Source organism: Equus caballus, chromosome 5 (assembly GCF_041296265.1).
Source record: "Equus caballus isolate H_3958 breed thoroughbred chromosome 5, TB-T2T, whole genome shotgun sequence".
Taxonomy (NCBI): Eukaryota; Metazoa; Chordata; class Mammalia; order Perissodactyla; family Equidae; genus Equus; species Equus caballus.
In genome coordinates, this window is record NC_091688.1 from 35,875,663 (window position 1) to 35,889,173 (window position 13,511).

At 40.5% G+C, this 13,511-nt stretch overlaps 1 protein-coding gene across 31 annotated transcripts in view; it reads left to right on the top strand.

Annotated features, from left to right (window-relative positions):
- The window catches only part of DCAF8 (DDB1 and CUL4 associated factor 8), a 79,111-nt gene that overhangs the window by 13,472 nt on the left and 52,128 nt on the right, over positions 1–13,511 (top strand). For 23 of the 31 annotated variants that reach the window (XR_011439108.1, XR_011439104.1, XR_011439109.1 and 20 more), the window contains 5 exons: positions 781–855; positions 3,733–4,403; positions 5,362–5,502; positions 6,552–6,646; positions 11,849–11,959. Coding sequence is in view for 26 of the 31 variants with exons in the window: in XM_014739781.3 (XP_014595267.1) it covers positions 807–855; positions 3,733–4,403; positions 5,362–5,502; positions 6,552–6,646; positions 11,849–11,959 (1,067 nt within the window). In the remaining 5 variants the exon portion in view is untranslated. The remainder of the gene's footprint in view (positions 1–780; positions 856–3,732; positions 4,404–5,361; positions 5,503–6,551; positions 6,647–11,848; positions 11,960–13,511) is intronic. The other 8 variants (XM_023640898.2, XM_023640897.2, XM_014739783.3 and 5 more) reach the window with 1 other exon arrangement.

Here is a 13,511-nt window from a genome sequence, read left to right on the forward strand (position 1 = left end):
GGTAAAATAATGTTTGCCATTTTATGAAATGGACTAAGATGGTTTAATGGAAATGTTGCCCTTTTCTTCCCTAGCTTTGCACTTGGTGACTATTAGTCATAAGAGAGAAAAAAAGAAACCCTTTTAGGATCTGTCCTAGGGGAAGTGTGCTTCTGAGCTCTCATTCGGCTCTGCTTCTTAGAATCCTTAGTTCCTATGTCCATCTATAAGTTGGAAGCTAGTCCTCTGAGTGAACATAAAACCCAGGCTTTTACCCCAAGAGCTTGATTTCTTTTCTCTCTGTTAATTTGTGTTTAAAATGATATTCAGAGTCTGATCCACCTCTTCATGTTGTGAAAACAAATGCTTTTTAAGAGTTTTTGGATATATATGACTAATATTTACAGCAAAAGATTCTTGTTTAGAGGGCAGTGCTGAAGCTAACTTTTTGTATTGAGTTAAAGCTCTCTGCTTGCAGTACCTGTCACTTGATATATGCCTGCTGTTGTAGGTTTTAGTTCAGTTCCCTCATTCCCATATGAAAAAAACCAGTGCCAGTCACTCAGTGAGTAAGGTAAAGAGATGGCAGTTGACCTCCCAAAGAAATGTCCCTTTATGGAATTTAGATATTGGGGGGGGGGGTAATCTGATGTGATTTTCAGCAGCTGAGAAGCCCTGTTGAGCACAAACACTTTTTATAAAAATGACAAAGGCTATACATTGTTAAATCTCCTTGTCCTTTTTATCTTTTTTCCCAGATTGTTTCCTAATTGTTTCATTTTCTTCCTCTCCCATATCCAGGCTGGCTACAATAAACATCATTCAAGATGTCCAGCAAAGGGAGCAGCACAGATGGCAAAACAGACTTAGCTAATGGTAAGGGGCCAGAATGAAAGTGAAGCTATTTTTTGCTATCTACTGAGGTTCTCCTCCTCCCCCAAAGAGAGTGGAGACCTGGATTTTAGTGGAGGGAAGGAAATCTTTCCTAAGAGTGAAACCTTCCTTTGTTGTTTTGAGTATAGAAAATTACACAGGAAACACCTTGGACTGTCTAGTACTTTTGCTCCTTCAACTTTCTGAGTTTTTTCAGAAGATCAATAATAGAGCTGTGCCTCGAAGAGGTCAGGTGGTTTGGAATTCTGAAAGGTTGTAAGGGTGAACAAAACCTAGGAGATGCTGTTAATAAAGGAGAAAAAGAAGATTCAATTGGTGGTGGGAACAGGGAGTTGTTGGGAAAGTGAGATTCTCCAGTTGTAATGAGAGGTCTCTTTCCATGGCAGATCACAGTTTGATAGAGATATTAGGTAGGGCAAGAGGTTATAACCTAAACCAGCTGGAATTGGGGCATGCTTGCTTGCTTGCTTGCTTGCTTCCTTCCTTCCTTCCTTCCTTCCTTCTTTCCTTCCTTCTTTCCCTCCCTCCCTCCCTCCCTTTCTTTCTTTTTTTAGGGCCAGTGCTACCAAGTGTTAAATCATTGGGTCTAGGGCAGATCTGAAGGCAGAATATCAAGATTCTGATAGAGTATAGCTACTATCTGGGTTATTCGTCCAATGCCTCAACTCTGAGCCAACTTCTAAACAAGAGAAACATCTTTCAAATGGATATAGTTGGGCAGACCAGTGTCCAGAATTCCTCAGCACTTTGCAGGTTAGGATTATAGGCTAAATTCTAGTTGATGTGATTGGTATTGTATTGCCCCTTTGTTTCTGTTCTTAGCATTGCCATTCATTCATCTTCTGTAAAGGAAAGTGGTTCAGATTTTTCGCTGGGCTTAGTTGAAAGGCACAGGGCTTTAGCAGGGTTGGAGGTATACAATTGATTTGGAGTTTGGCCATTAGCTAGATCAGGGATTGGCAAACTGGCCTGCAGGCCAAATCCAGCCTGCCACTGTTTTCGTAAAGTTTGTTGGAACAGTCAGGCCCCATTTATTTACATAGTGTTTATGGTTGCTTTTGTGCTGCAACAGTGGAGTTGAGTAGTTGTGACAGAGATCCATATGGCTTGTGAAGCCTAAAATTTTGACTATCTGATCCTTTACAGAAAAAAATTCCCAATCCCTGAGGTAGATCTTGGTCATTGACTGTTCGGGTCCTCTTGATGAGCTTGTGATATGCTTTGGCCCATATGTTATTGTGTTAAGGCCCCCAAAGGCATCTTAATTTGTTTGTCATAATTTTAACAATAAGTGCTAGAAGTTTTGATATTTTATATTTCCTTCTCCATAGAAGTGATAGGTGTGATGTTTTATCTTTTCTCACCAGTCCCAATCTCAAACCCAGATGTATTTCAAAACCGCAACTATTAATCTTTCTCATCATATAGTAGCAGTCTCAGCAATTGCTGCTTTTCCTCTTTTTCTTCCAGTTCCTAGCCCAGTTGTTTTCACATTGTGTTCTTAGTTGAGGTGGTTTTTGAAAAGAGCTGTTTATGTGTCTCCCAACCTTCTCTCACTGCTTGAACCAAAGCATTTGTATTATTTAACTGTTTTCTTTATTTGGTTTTGCCCAAGAGTTCATTGAAAAGGTGTACCATTGCTTCACAGATCTTTAGAAAATGCCCTAATCCAGATCACTAAGCAGTAAGGTGCATTGACCTTCAATCCTTAAATATCAGTGTGGTATTGGAGTTGAATAGCTCATACAGAGTTACCCATAGCTTGTCTGCCTTTTCTAACAGCCTTTATTTCTGGCAAGATAAAATTTTTAGTCATCTGAGGAAAGGTGGCCGTGAGCATTGTTTAAAATCTTTATTCTCCCTTCCTTTCTTCACACCTTGACCTTATGTTGGAAGTTGTGTTCAGTGGCTCTGCAACATTGCCAGAGTGCTCATTGGAATATGATTTGGCTGTTAGATAGGAGAATGCAGTATCTAACTGTAGGGGATTACATCGCTCAAAGTGACCCAGTTATTTTGTAACTACCAACATGGCAGACCTAAAAGATGGTGAACTTTTCTCCTCAGGTACCACTGTAGTATCCCTGCTTTTTGTCACTTTTACGTATGCTTCCTAATAAAACTTTGTCTCAATAAAGAGTTCCTATAACTAAAAATAGTATTAAAATTATTAATGGAGGTAAGTCAGAATACATTTATTAGCAAACAGTGAGCAAGAACATACTCAAATGATCACAATTCCTGTTGGTCTCTTCTGCCTCCTTTTGGATTCTTAGTGGGTTTTAGGACTTTGGGGGAAGAAACTTTAGGATTTAAGAGTTAGGGGGCTAAGTAGTGCTTTCTTGAAGTGGGAAATAGTCCAACTCCTCATCTCTTGTCAAAATGATTTTAATCAGTTGTTTTCCGTCTTTCTTCAGAAGATGGCTATGCCAACTCTTGCTGGGGATGGCTATTCTTTTCTCTTATATTCAGTTTAGTTATTTATTGTAACTATGGATGCCTATCCAGCACAACAGAGCCCTAAGGTAGTTGTATCGGGCATACTTTCATACAATCCAATGCTGTACCTCTTGAGAATTTGTTAGAATCTTAGGTTGTTCTGCAGTTCTTCACTTGTGTTGAAGCACCTTTATTTGTGTGTGGCTTTGATCTTAATCTTTTCAATTTCTCATCCTTTATAATATTCTCCCTCAGAAGGTACTCTCTGTAAGCATTTGTTATGAAAACACTTTGACCAGAGTTTGTTTCTGGGTCTTTTGATGTGATGATTTCTTAGACTAAGGAGGGAAAATCCTTCTGATCACTGTCCTATTTCCTTATTTTTTTCCCCCTCACCACCCATTCCTCACTAACATGCAGGAAGCCTGTCAAGCAGTCCAGAGGAGATGTCTGGAGCTGAGGAGGGAAGGGAGACATCCTCAGGCATTGAAGTGGAGGCCTCAGACCTGAGCTTGAGCTTGACCGGGGATGAGGGTGGCCCCAACCGCACCAGCACAGAAAGTCGAGGCACAGATACAGAGAGCTCAGGTGAAGACAAGGACTCTGACAGCATGGAGGACACTGGCCATTACTCCATCAATGATGAAAACCAAGTCCATGACCGCTCAGAAGAAGAGGAGGAAGAAGAGGAGGAAGAAGAAGAGCATCCTCGGCGCCGTGTACAGCGCAAGCGGGCCAACCGTGACCAGGACTCATCAGATGATGAGCGGGCCCTAGAGGACTGGGTGTCCTCTGAGACATCAGCCCTGCCCCGACCTCGCTGGCAAGCCCTTCCTGCCCTTCGAGAGCGGGAGCTGGGATCAAGTGCCCGCTTTGTATATGAGGCTTGTGGGGCAAGAGTCTTTGTGCAGCGTTTCCGCCTGCAGCATGGGCTTGAGGGCCATACTGGTTGTGTCAATACCCTGCACTTTAACCAGCGCGGCACCTGGCTGGCCAGTGGCAGCGATGACCTAAAAGTGGTGGTTTGGGACTGGGTGCGGCGGCAGCCAGTACTGGACTTTGAGAGCGGCCACAAAAGCAATGTCTTCCAGGTGAGGCAAGGGAGCAAAACAGCAGTTGAGAAAATCAGACATGAATTAGGCAAACCCCAGCTGCTGCCTGGAGTGGGAGCTGATAGTGAGTTGTGGTAGGAATTAGACATCAGGTATCTGTTCTACCTTGGCTTCCATAATAACTTAGAGGAGTTAAATATACCAGAAGACCCATGGCCACCTTTTGTTTTTTTGAGCATGAAGACTGTTGGAAGCCTCATAGGTAGGATGCTTGGAAATCGTCAGGAAGGTACGGAACATCCCCTGGTAGGAGGCATATAAGAGCAGAGGCTCTTGAGCCAAACTCCTTGGGTTCAAATCTTGGTCCCATGCTTTAATAGCTGTGTGATCTTGGGCAAGTTATTTAACCTCTGTCTTCAGTTTATCTGTAATATAGGGCTAATTACATAGAGGGTTATGAAGATTAAATAACAAGAAGCTAAGCAGAACTGTCTGGTATTTAATAAATATTTGATAAATGTTAATTTATATTATTATTCTCTGGAGAGTTTACTCATCAGCCCCAGCCATCATATTAGTATCAGCCATTTATCCCTGAGCATGTTCTCTTTCCTTCCCCAGCATCCCCCCGATTTTTGTTTTTCTTTGTAGCAAATTTATTTTTGCTTCCTGAGTCAAATAGATTTTCTTCCTTTTTTTCTTTACTTTTTCCCCCTACTAGGTAGAGTCCTAGTTCATCTGAGCACTTATCCTGTACCAGTTCAACCTTCCAGAGTCACCTGAAATGCTCTCTTACATCAGAGAAGTTTTTTCTCTCCCTCTCCTTTAACTCTTGGAAGAAATTAGACTTCAGCCAACTGTATAAGAGTAGGAGAGTTAAGTTTCCACCTGTTGTGCAACAAAAGTGGATGATTTGGGATCGTCATCACGTTTTCCCCTCTCAAATTCACCTCCTCAATTTCTTTTGTGTGTCCCTTTTTTTATTCTTAACACCCAGGCCAAGTTCCTTCCTAACAGTGGTGATTCCACCCTGGCCATGTGTGCCCGTGATGGGCAGGTGCGGGTAGCAGAGTTGTCTGCCACACAGTGCTGCAAGAATACAAAGCGTGTGGCCCAGCACAAGGGAGCATCCCACAAGGTAACTAAGTCTTTGCCCCAAAGGTTGTGCAATCCACCTCCTCTGTGGATCTCAGCCAAGGCCCTCTCCTATCTCTGCCCATTGTGTCCCCTTTGTTGTGGTCGCCTGCCTCACTTTTTTCAGTTCTAAGATTTGTAGATAAGAAGGGAGAAAAAGCAGCCACTCTAAACTTCTTGGAAGACAAGTATGTGAGAGATCTCTAGATCTTTCACGTATGGCATTGCCTCGATTGTACCTAACCCCCAAGCTGACCCATGGTGGTTTGAAGGTCTCCTATGCCTTCTAAACCTTTATAATTACTGTGATTGTATTTAAAACATCTTAACAGCTCCAGGGTCCTGGTGGTTGGCTCCTCATATGTGAGAGCTCCAACTTTTCTGCTCACAACTCTCAGTGCACAAACAGCACTATTTCTGGAAGCCCTATTTAGATCTGGGAATATAGGCCAAATAGTCATAGTGGCAGCCACTGAGGAGCTAAGAGCTGCTTAGTCTCAGAGAAGGCACTATATTCTTCCATGCCATGGAAAGAGAATGACTCCTTCTTCTTATAAACCCGAGGCAAATATGTAGGTGGACCTGGAGTATCCTTTTCTAGCCCAGATGGCTCAGGAAATCTGAAAATTACCTGTTTCTTTGATTCTTAAGCCTACCCTCAACCCATTAGATAACTAACTGTTAGAGCTAAGATGCAGGGAATGAAACTTGGGCACCATTTCTCTCCCCACCTGAGCGTCTAGAATTGATTTTACTTGAGAATGAGTCCAAATGGCTGATATTATCCTTTGGTAACACTATTCAAATCCCTTGGGGGCTTGGTTGAAATAGCAAATTGCCTGTCCTTTCGACAGGCTGTAAATAATTCACACATAACAAGAAAGAATGGGCTTATTAAATTAGCTCCTTTTCTGAGATTTTACAACAAAAAAGGTAGACATTTCTCTTGCTGAAATGTTTTAAATGTAGCCCTTCCTAAAGATAAAGGAATAAACTAGACGACTCTAATTCTAATCTTTAGAAACCTCATCCTTTCCCGTTTTTCTCCTTCAGTTGGCCCTGGAACCAGATTCTCCCTGTACGTTCCTTTCTGCAGGTGAAGATGCAGTTGTCTTCACCATTGACCTCAGACAAGACCGACCAGCTTCGTAAGTATAGCAGTAGAATTGTAACAGAACTGGATCTCTTGGCCTTGAAAGTATTCCACATGCCGTAGGTAATGCTCAATTCTCTGGTCCTTCAGAATAGTTCCTTTGGGCTTATGATAAGAATCAGATTAAGGTTTAGGGGAATTTCTTACTTCTTTGTTGCTGTTTGTTTCTCAGCCGTGAAATACTATTCAGTCTACCTTTATTTCTAAAGCAAGATTCAGTTATCTTATTATATGTGGGCTTTAATAACTTGATGATCTTCCACTCTCCATTCACTTGGATGCCACTCAGTTTAGAAGAAGCACATTATTCTGCAAAGCAGCTTAGAGATAGGGTCCTATGTAGTTTTCAGTTCAGTTATATATAGAAACATGTAAACAGTTAAATGATAAATCTTGAACAAAAGTATTGGTAGCTATAGTGGAGCTATATCATATTACAGTTCACTTTTAATATGAATTTGGGACTCATGAATTTGGGACTTATATCCCTTTTCAGCTGTGTGATATCATAGGAAGAACATAGCATCTTATTTGGATCCAGGCAGACTTGGGTTAAACCTCAACTCAGGCACTACTATTTATGACCTATATAAACTTTCTGAACTTCAGTTACTTCAGCCTCACTGTGGGCATAATCAATCAGTCTCTCTCTTTCTCTTGTTTCTGTGAGGATTATTGATAAATGTGTTTGATGCCTCAGCATAGTGTCTGGCACCATGGCTGGAACTGATTAAATTGTAGCTACTAATTATTTTAGTTTCCTTTTTTCACTTTTATTGCTCTTATAATAAACAAGTACATCTTGTTTTAGGAATTAAAATAAATTATATGGACAAAATGTAAATGCTCCCTCATGTACTCCTCCCCTGCCCCCTCCACCACTTTTCTAGCTATTGGTAACCATTGTTAAAAATTTTGAATACCTTTCCAATCTGTTTTGTATACTTTTATGTATCTTGATATATACATATACACTTTTTCCCATAAATGGGATAATTACATGCATATATAAACAAACATACATGTTTCTGTAATTTGCTTTTTTCACATTATGTCTTTTGGAGATCTTTCTACGTCAGACCGTAAAGGTCTACCTTGTTTTTGACCATGACGTATACATCATAGCATTGGTGTACCACAGTTTATTTAACCACTACCTTGTGGATGGATTATCTAGGTTATTGTCTTAAAAATTTATTGCCACAACTAGAAGGACCTGCAACTAAGATATATAACTATGTATCAGGGGGGATTTGGGGAGATAAAGCAGAGGGAAAAAAAAAAATTTAAAAATTGGGCCTGGCCCCATGGCCGAGGGGTTAAAGTTCCGTGTGCTCCACTTCAGTGGCCCAGGTTCATGGGTTTGGATCCTGGGTGTGGGCCCACTCCACTCACCAGCCACGTTGTGGAGGTGTCCCACATACAAAAAAAAAAAATAGAGAAACATTGGCACAGATGTTAGCTCAGGGCTAATCTTCCTCAAGCGGAAAAAAGAGGAGGATTGGCAATGGATGTTAGCTAAGGGCAAATCTCCAGCAAAAATAATAATAATAATAAAATAAAAAATAAGTAAATAAAATTAAAAATTATTATAGTAAATCTTGTACCAGTATTGAGTAAGGGATGTTACCGATTTATGTAGCATGCAAGTAAAACGTAGGTTAATTTAGAGAATATAATCTTTTTTTTTTTTTTGAGGAAGATTAGCCCTGAGCTAACATCTGCTACCACTCCTCCTCTTTTAGCTCAGGAAGACTGGCCCTGAGCTCACATCTGTGCCCATCTTCCTCTACTTTCTATGTGGGATGCCTACCACAGCATGGCTTGCCAAGATGTGCCATGTCTACACCCGGGATCCGAACTGAAGAACCCTGGGCTGCTGAAGTGGAATGTGTGCACTTAACCACTGTGCCACCAGGCTCGCCCCTAGAGAATATAATCTTAAAGCTGATTATTATTAGACTTTTATTTTTAGAGAGATAAGTATCAAAGTTCTTTAGAAAGTAGAAGAATTTCAAAAACTGCTAAATGTTTTAGGCTTGCAGAAAGGATATACTGGTTACTTAGATAAACCTTCAAGAGGTTGAAGGTTGAGAGATAATGGGTTTATACTGGAAAGGCAGCAGGCCTAGGTGACGAGGGATCTGCCTTCTAGTACTAGCCTACAATTATCTAGTTTTGAGAAAATCATTTAATCTCTTGAACTGAATGATGTTTCTTGTTTTGGGTTCTAAAGTTCCATGGTTTTCTGCTGATAATAGAACATTAGCAAGTTTTCCAGAGGAGAGGAGAAAGGCAAAGATGCACAAAATGATAGAAATTTGTTGGTCTGCTCTGATAGAGAGTTGTGAAGCAGAATAAGATCTTATCTGGTGGATCAGGGTCAGAGGAAAACTGTCAGGCCACAAGGAATTGAGAATCTGTTTCAAGTAATAGGCAGAACAGATGACTAGCAGATTATGGAATGAAATGATGTAGGCAGAATATCTGAGTGAGAGTTGATCAATGGATCTAGGGGCAGGCAATAATACATGGGGTAGAAACTAAAGGGGAGAACATAGGATGGACTTAGAATAGAAGAAGGTCCAAATTCTGGATTTGAGGAATAAGAGACAGTGAGCCTTCAAAAAGTTTTTGCTTTAGGAAGATTGAAGAAGTAATAGAAGGCTCAAATGAGGTGTAGGGGACTGAATGTGAAGGTTATGGCCAGAAAATCCAAGCTATCCTTATGTGTTAAGCTGGTGCCTGAACATCCACCTGTATCAGAGGTGTTTCTTTGTGGAGTTGGCATAGGGGAATTTTTCTTTTGTGTATATATGATAGCTGAGTCTCCTGAAGCTGGCAAAATTGGCTAACATCTTAGGAAAGGAGTTAGATTTGGAGCTGTGAGTAGGGTATTCCTTTAGCCAGTGGAAGACACTTGGAGATATTCTTCAAAGGAATCTTTTGGTCTGATCTCTAATTACATTTTCTTTTTTAGTGAAACATACCTGCTCATTAAAAAACTGCAAATTTTAAAGCAAAATTTAGTAATTTGTTTCTTATTGTTTTGTGTGCTGCCTCCCTCTGATGTGAAAATGTTTGGGTTTTTTTTTCCTACGGTCATGATTAATCATTTTTATAACACCTCTGCATGTTCCTCAAAGAGCTCAGGGTACTCTGTGCACTTATCCATTGGGAGGGAGAATTGTTTTAGGTGAGTAAATTCAGGCATAGAGAGACTGAGCTTTTTGTCAGGATTACATGACAGTTGAGCCAGTACTTCATAATTTATCCCCTCAGCTTCTTCATTTTGCTTCCACATGATAGCTTTTATATTTGTCTAACCTTCTCCTTTTGAAAATCCAAATTGTTGAGGAAATTGAAATGGTCCTGTGAAAAGGAGCAGCATCCGCCCCATTCCTCTTCCCTGTCTAAAACCTGATTAGAGCTGCCTCTTCTCCATTGCTAGTTTGTTCCTGAAACTCTTTGATATGTTTTCTGTCTTGTGTTTTTGAGAGTTATGTATGTGTGTGTGTATTTTCTCTAACAACAGTCATTTTTAATGACCTCTGTACATTATTCTTTTAATGGGAGGCTGTGGAGATTTTAAAATCAAATAAAATCTCTCCACTTTGCGTAGAGCAGTTCTAGGCTGGAGTGACTTTGACCATACAGAGAGGATGCTAAAATGATTTCTTTACAAAGAAATTCATTGTCATGGTTCTATTTCTTTGAGTTTCCGTAGCAACAGAAATAAGCAAAACCTTAGAATTAAAAATGAAAGCTAGAGCCCGGCCTCATGGCTGAGTGGTTAAAGTTCTATGTGCTCTTCTTCAGTGGCCCAGGTTCACCAGTTGGAATCCCAGATGTGGACCTACTCCACTCAGTAACCATGCTGTGGAGGTGTCCCACATACCAAAAAAAAGAGGAAGATTGGCACAGATGTTAACCCAGGGCTGGTCTTCCTCAAACAAAAAAAAAAGGGAGGATTGGCAACAAATGTTAGCTCAGGGCAAATCTTCCTCAGCAAAAAATAAACAAAAAAGACAACAGCTAAAGACTAGCCCCTTTGGGCTGGCCCTGTGGCGCAGTGGTTAAGTTTGCACATTTGGATTCTTGGCGGCCCAGGGTTCACTGGTTCGGATCCTGGGTGTGGACATGGCACCACTTGGCACGCCATGCTGTGGTAGGCGTCCCACATAGAAAGTAGAGGAAGATGGGCACGGATGTTAGCTCAGCGCCAGGCTTCCTCAGCAAAAAAGAGGAGGACTGGCAGAAGTTAGCTCAGGGCTAATCTTCCTCAAAAAAAAAAAAAAAAAAGACCCTTCTTTTCCTGTCAATTTACTAATCTTTATGATGTCAAATTTGACTGATTGGACACTTAGATATGGGAAGAGTATTCATGGTGCCATGCTTAAGCTGGGTCAAATTATGGCTATTTAGCCAGAATCTTCTGGCTTAAAACTCTGAAATTTTATAGGGTTTCCTCACGGCCCCATGCCCTCCTAAAGATCACCTTTTTTGTGGTACACCCAGAAGAATAATTTAGAAATTATTTTCCAGCCTTAAAAACAGCTATCTTCATAAGAAACTTCTTTCCTAATTTGCTTCAGTTAAGGAAAGAAGAATGCCGTTTTCCTTTGGATTGCCCATGTGTTAGAAAACTATTTCTTGTCATTTTTCAGTGTGCATTTTTAAAGCTGGGTTTTAAGTGACACATTTTGGAATCTGGGAGATAGTCTCTGACTTTAGCGTCTTTTCTGTCCACTGTTTCTATGATTCATCCTCCCCTCAATCCCTGCTCCCAAATGATTGGAAAGAAGTATTTATAAATAAAGGATGGGGAGATGTGGGTAGTATTGTCTTTTTAGTGACTGATTATCATCGTGTTGGACTCCAGCTAAACTGAGACTACATGAGGAGCAGTACCTTCATATGCCTTTAACTTCTTGGGGAACACCAGAAAATGACTTCATTATATGTTTTTTTTTTTCCCATTCCCAGAGTAGTATTTAGTAAATATACATGGAGGTGGTTTTTGTCTTTTTCTTGTTCCAGTGTTCAGAACAGACAAAACCACCTTTTTCTTTCTTTCCAGATGAGAATCTCTTTGGTTTATGATTTACTCTGTCTGTATTACTCTCTCTGCTCTCACTTGCCATGACCATCTGGATCTTTTGGAGAATATAACTTTCATGTTTTTCTACTCTTAAAGGAAACTGGTGGTGACAAAAGAGAAGGAGAAGAAAGTGGGGCTGTATACAATCTATGTGAATCCTGCCAATACCCACCAGTTTGCGGTGGGTGGACGAGATCAGTTTGTAAGGTGAGTCTGTGGCTCTTTTGTGTCTTTGAGAGTTGGAGTCTCTCATGCCTTGTGTACTACCAGGTGTCTCTTATGGAAAGGTATGAATTGCCTAGGATTCCGTTAACTACCATCTTGAATTTTTTACCATCTTCCAGAGAGTTTAAGCTCCTTCTGAGGCATTCTGTTCCCTAATGTAACAATCTCTGAGGATGGCTTAACATATTATAGAGATTATCAAGTTTTAAAGAAGTTTGATGAATTGACCAAGGTCACCACGTAGCAGCTAAGGCATAAACCCAGGTTTACTAGGAAGTGCTGGTTTAGTAAATATCTTCTACCATTTTTCACATATAAGTTAACATACACCAGATATTTTGAAGGCTAGTTTCAGATACAGAAATGATTTGACTTGGGGGAGTACTCAGTGTGAACTCAGGGTTTTTGGTTCCCACTGTCCTGAACCACTTGTGTTTATCTGTAATGATATCTTTGTGACTGTGAATGTATGTTGTAACTGGCTATTGAGGCATAGCCTAAGGAAAACAGAGTTCATGGCTTTAATCTCCGTGTGTACCAGTTAATTTCCTTGTGGCCCTTAGTCACAAACTGTATCCCAATTCTATCTAGTTGGCCTGTTTTTTGGTTACCGTGGGATCATCAGTTTGAAAGGAAGCAAGGAAAGGATCACTAGAAAAATGAATGACTTTAAAAGCTTTCCTGATGGTGGGTGAAAAGCATTATCTTTTTAAAGATTTTACTTTTCCTTTTTCTCCACAAAGCCCCCCAGTACATAGTCATATATTTTCAGTTGTGGGTCCTTCTAGTTGTGGCATGTGGGATGCTGCCTCAGCATGGCTTGACGAGTGGTGCCATGTCCGCGCCCAGGATCTGAACCGGTGAAACCCTGGGCCGCCGAAGCAGAGCATACGAACTTAACCACTGTGCCACGGGGCCAGCTCCAGCATTATCTTTTTAAATGAGAGCACATTTTTATAACTGTATTCTGAAATTAATTTTATTAATAAGAATCATGGGGATAGACTAAGTTTTTAGAAATATGTGAGAGATGACTTTAGCTTGTTCAAGAATCTTGCCACAAGAGAATTGAATGGCTCTGTTACTCTCTTCTTCCCGTGTTTCCCTTACCTTCTAAATTCCTTTCCTCTGTTCACCAATAGCAAATATGTAGCAGTAATTTTTTTTTTTTAATGAGAACGTATTGCTCAAAAAGGACTGTAGTTGTCAGAACTTTCAGGTGCTACCTTCTCCAAATCGAGCATTCACTGAAATTTCTAATTGGGATTTCCTGCTTAGAGCTCTGGATTGCTTGAAAAGTGTGTCTCTAGATAATTCAACCACTAGAACCTTGATGTTTGGACAAAACTGGAGAGTTGGCTGTGTTAAGAACTGCAGTTAGTGTACAACTATGTACTGGGGGGCTTTGGGGAGGAAAAAAAGAAGATTGATGTTCAACAGTTGTTAGCTCAGGTACCAGTCTTTAAGAAAAAAAAAAAAAAGAACTTCAGTTGATAATACCTAATCCAAAGCTAGTACTTTCCCAGGGTTAGAG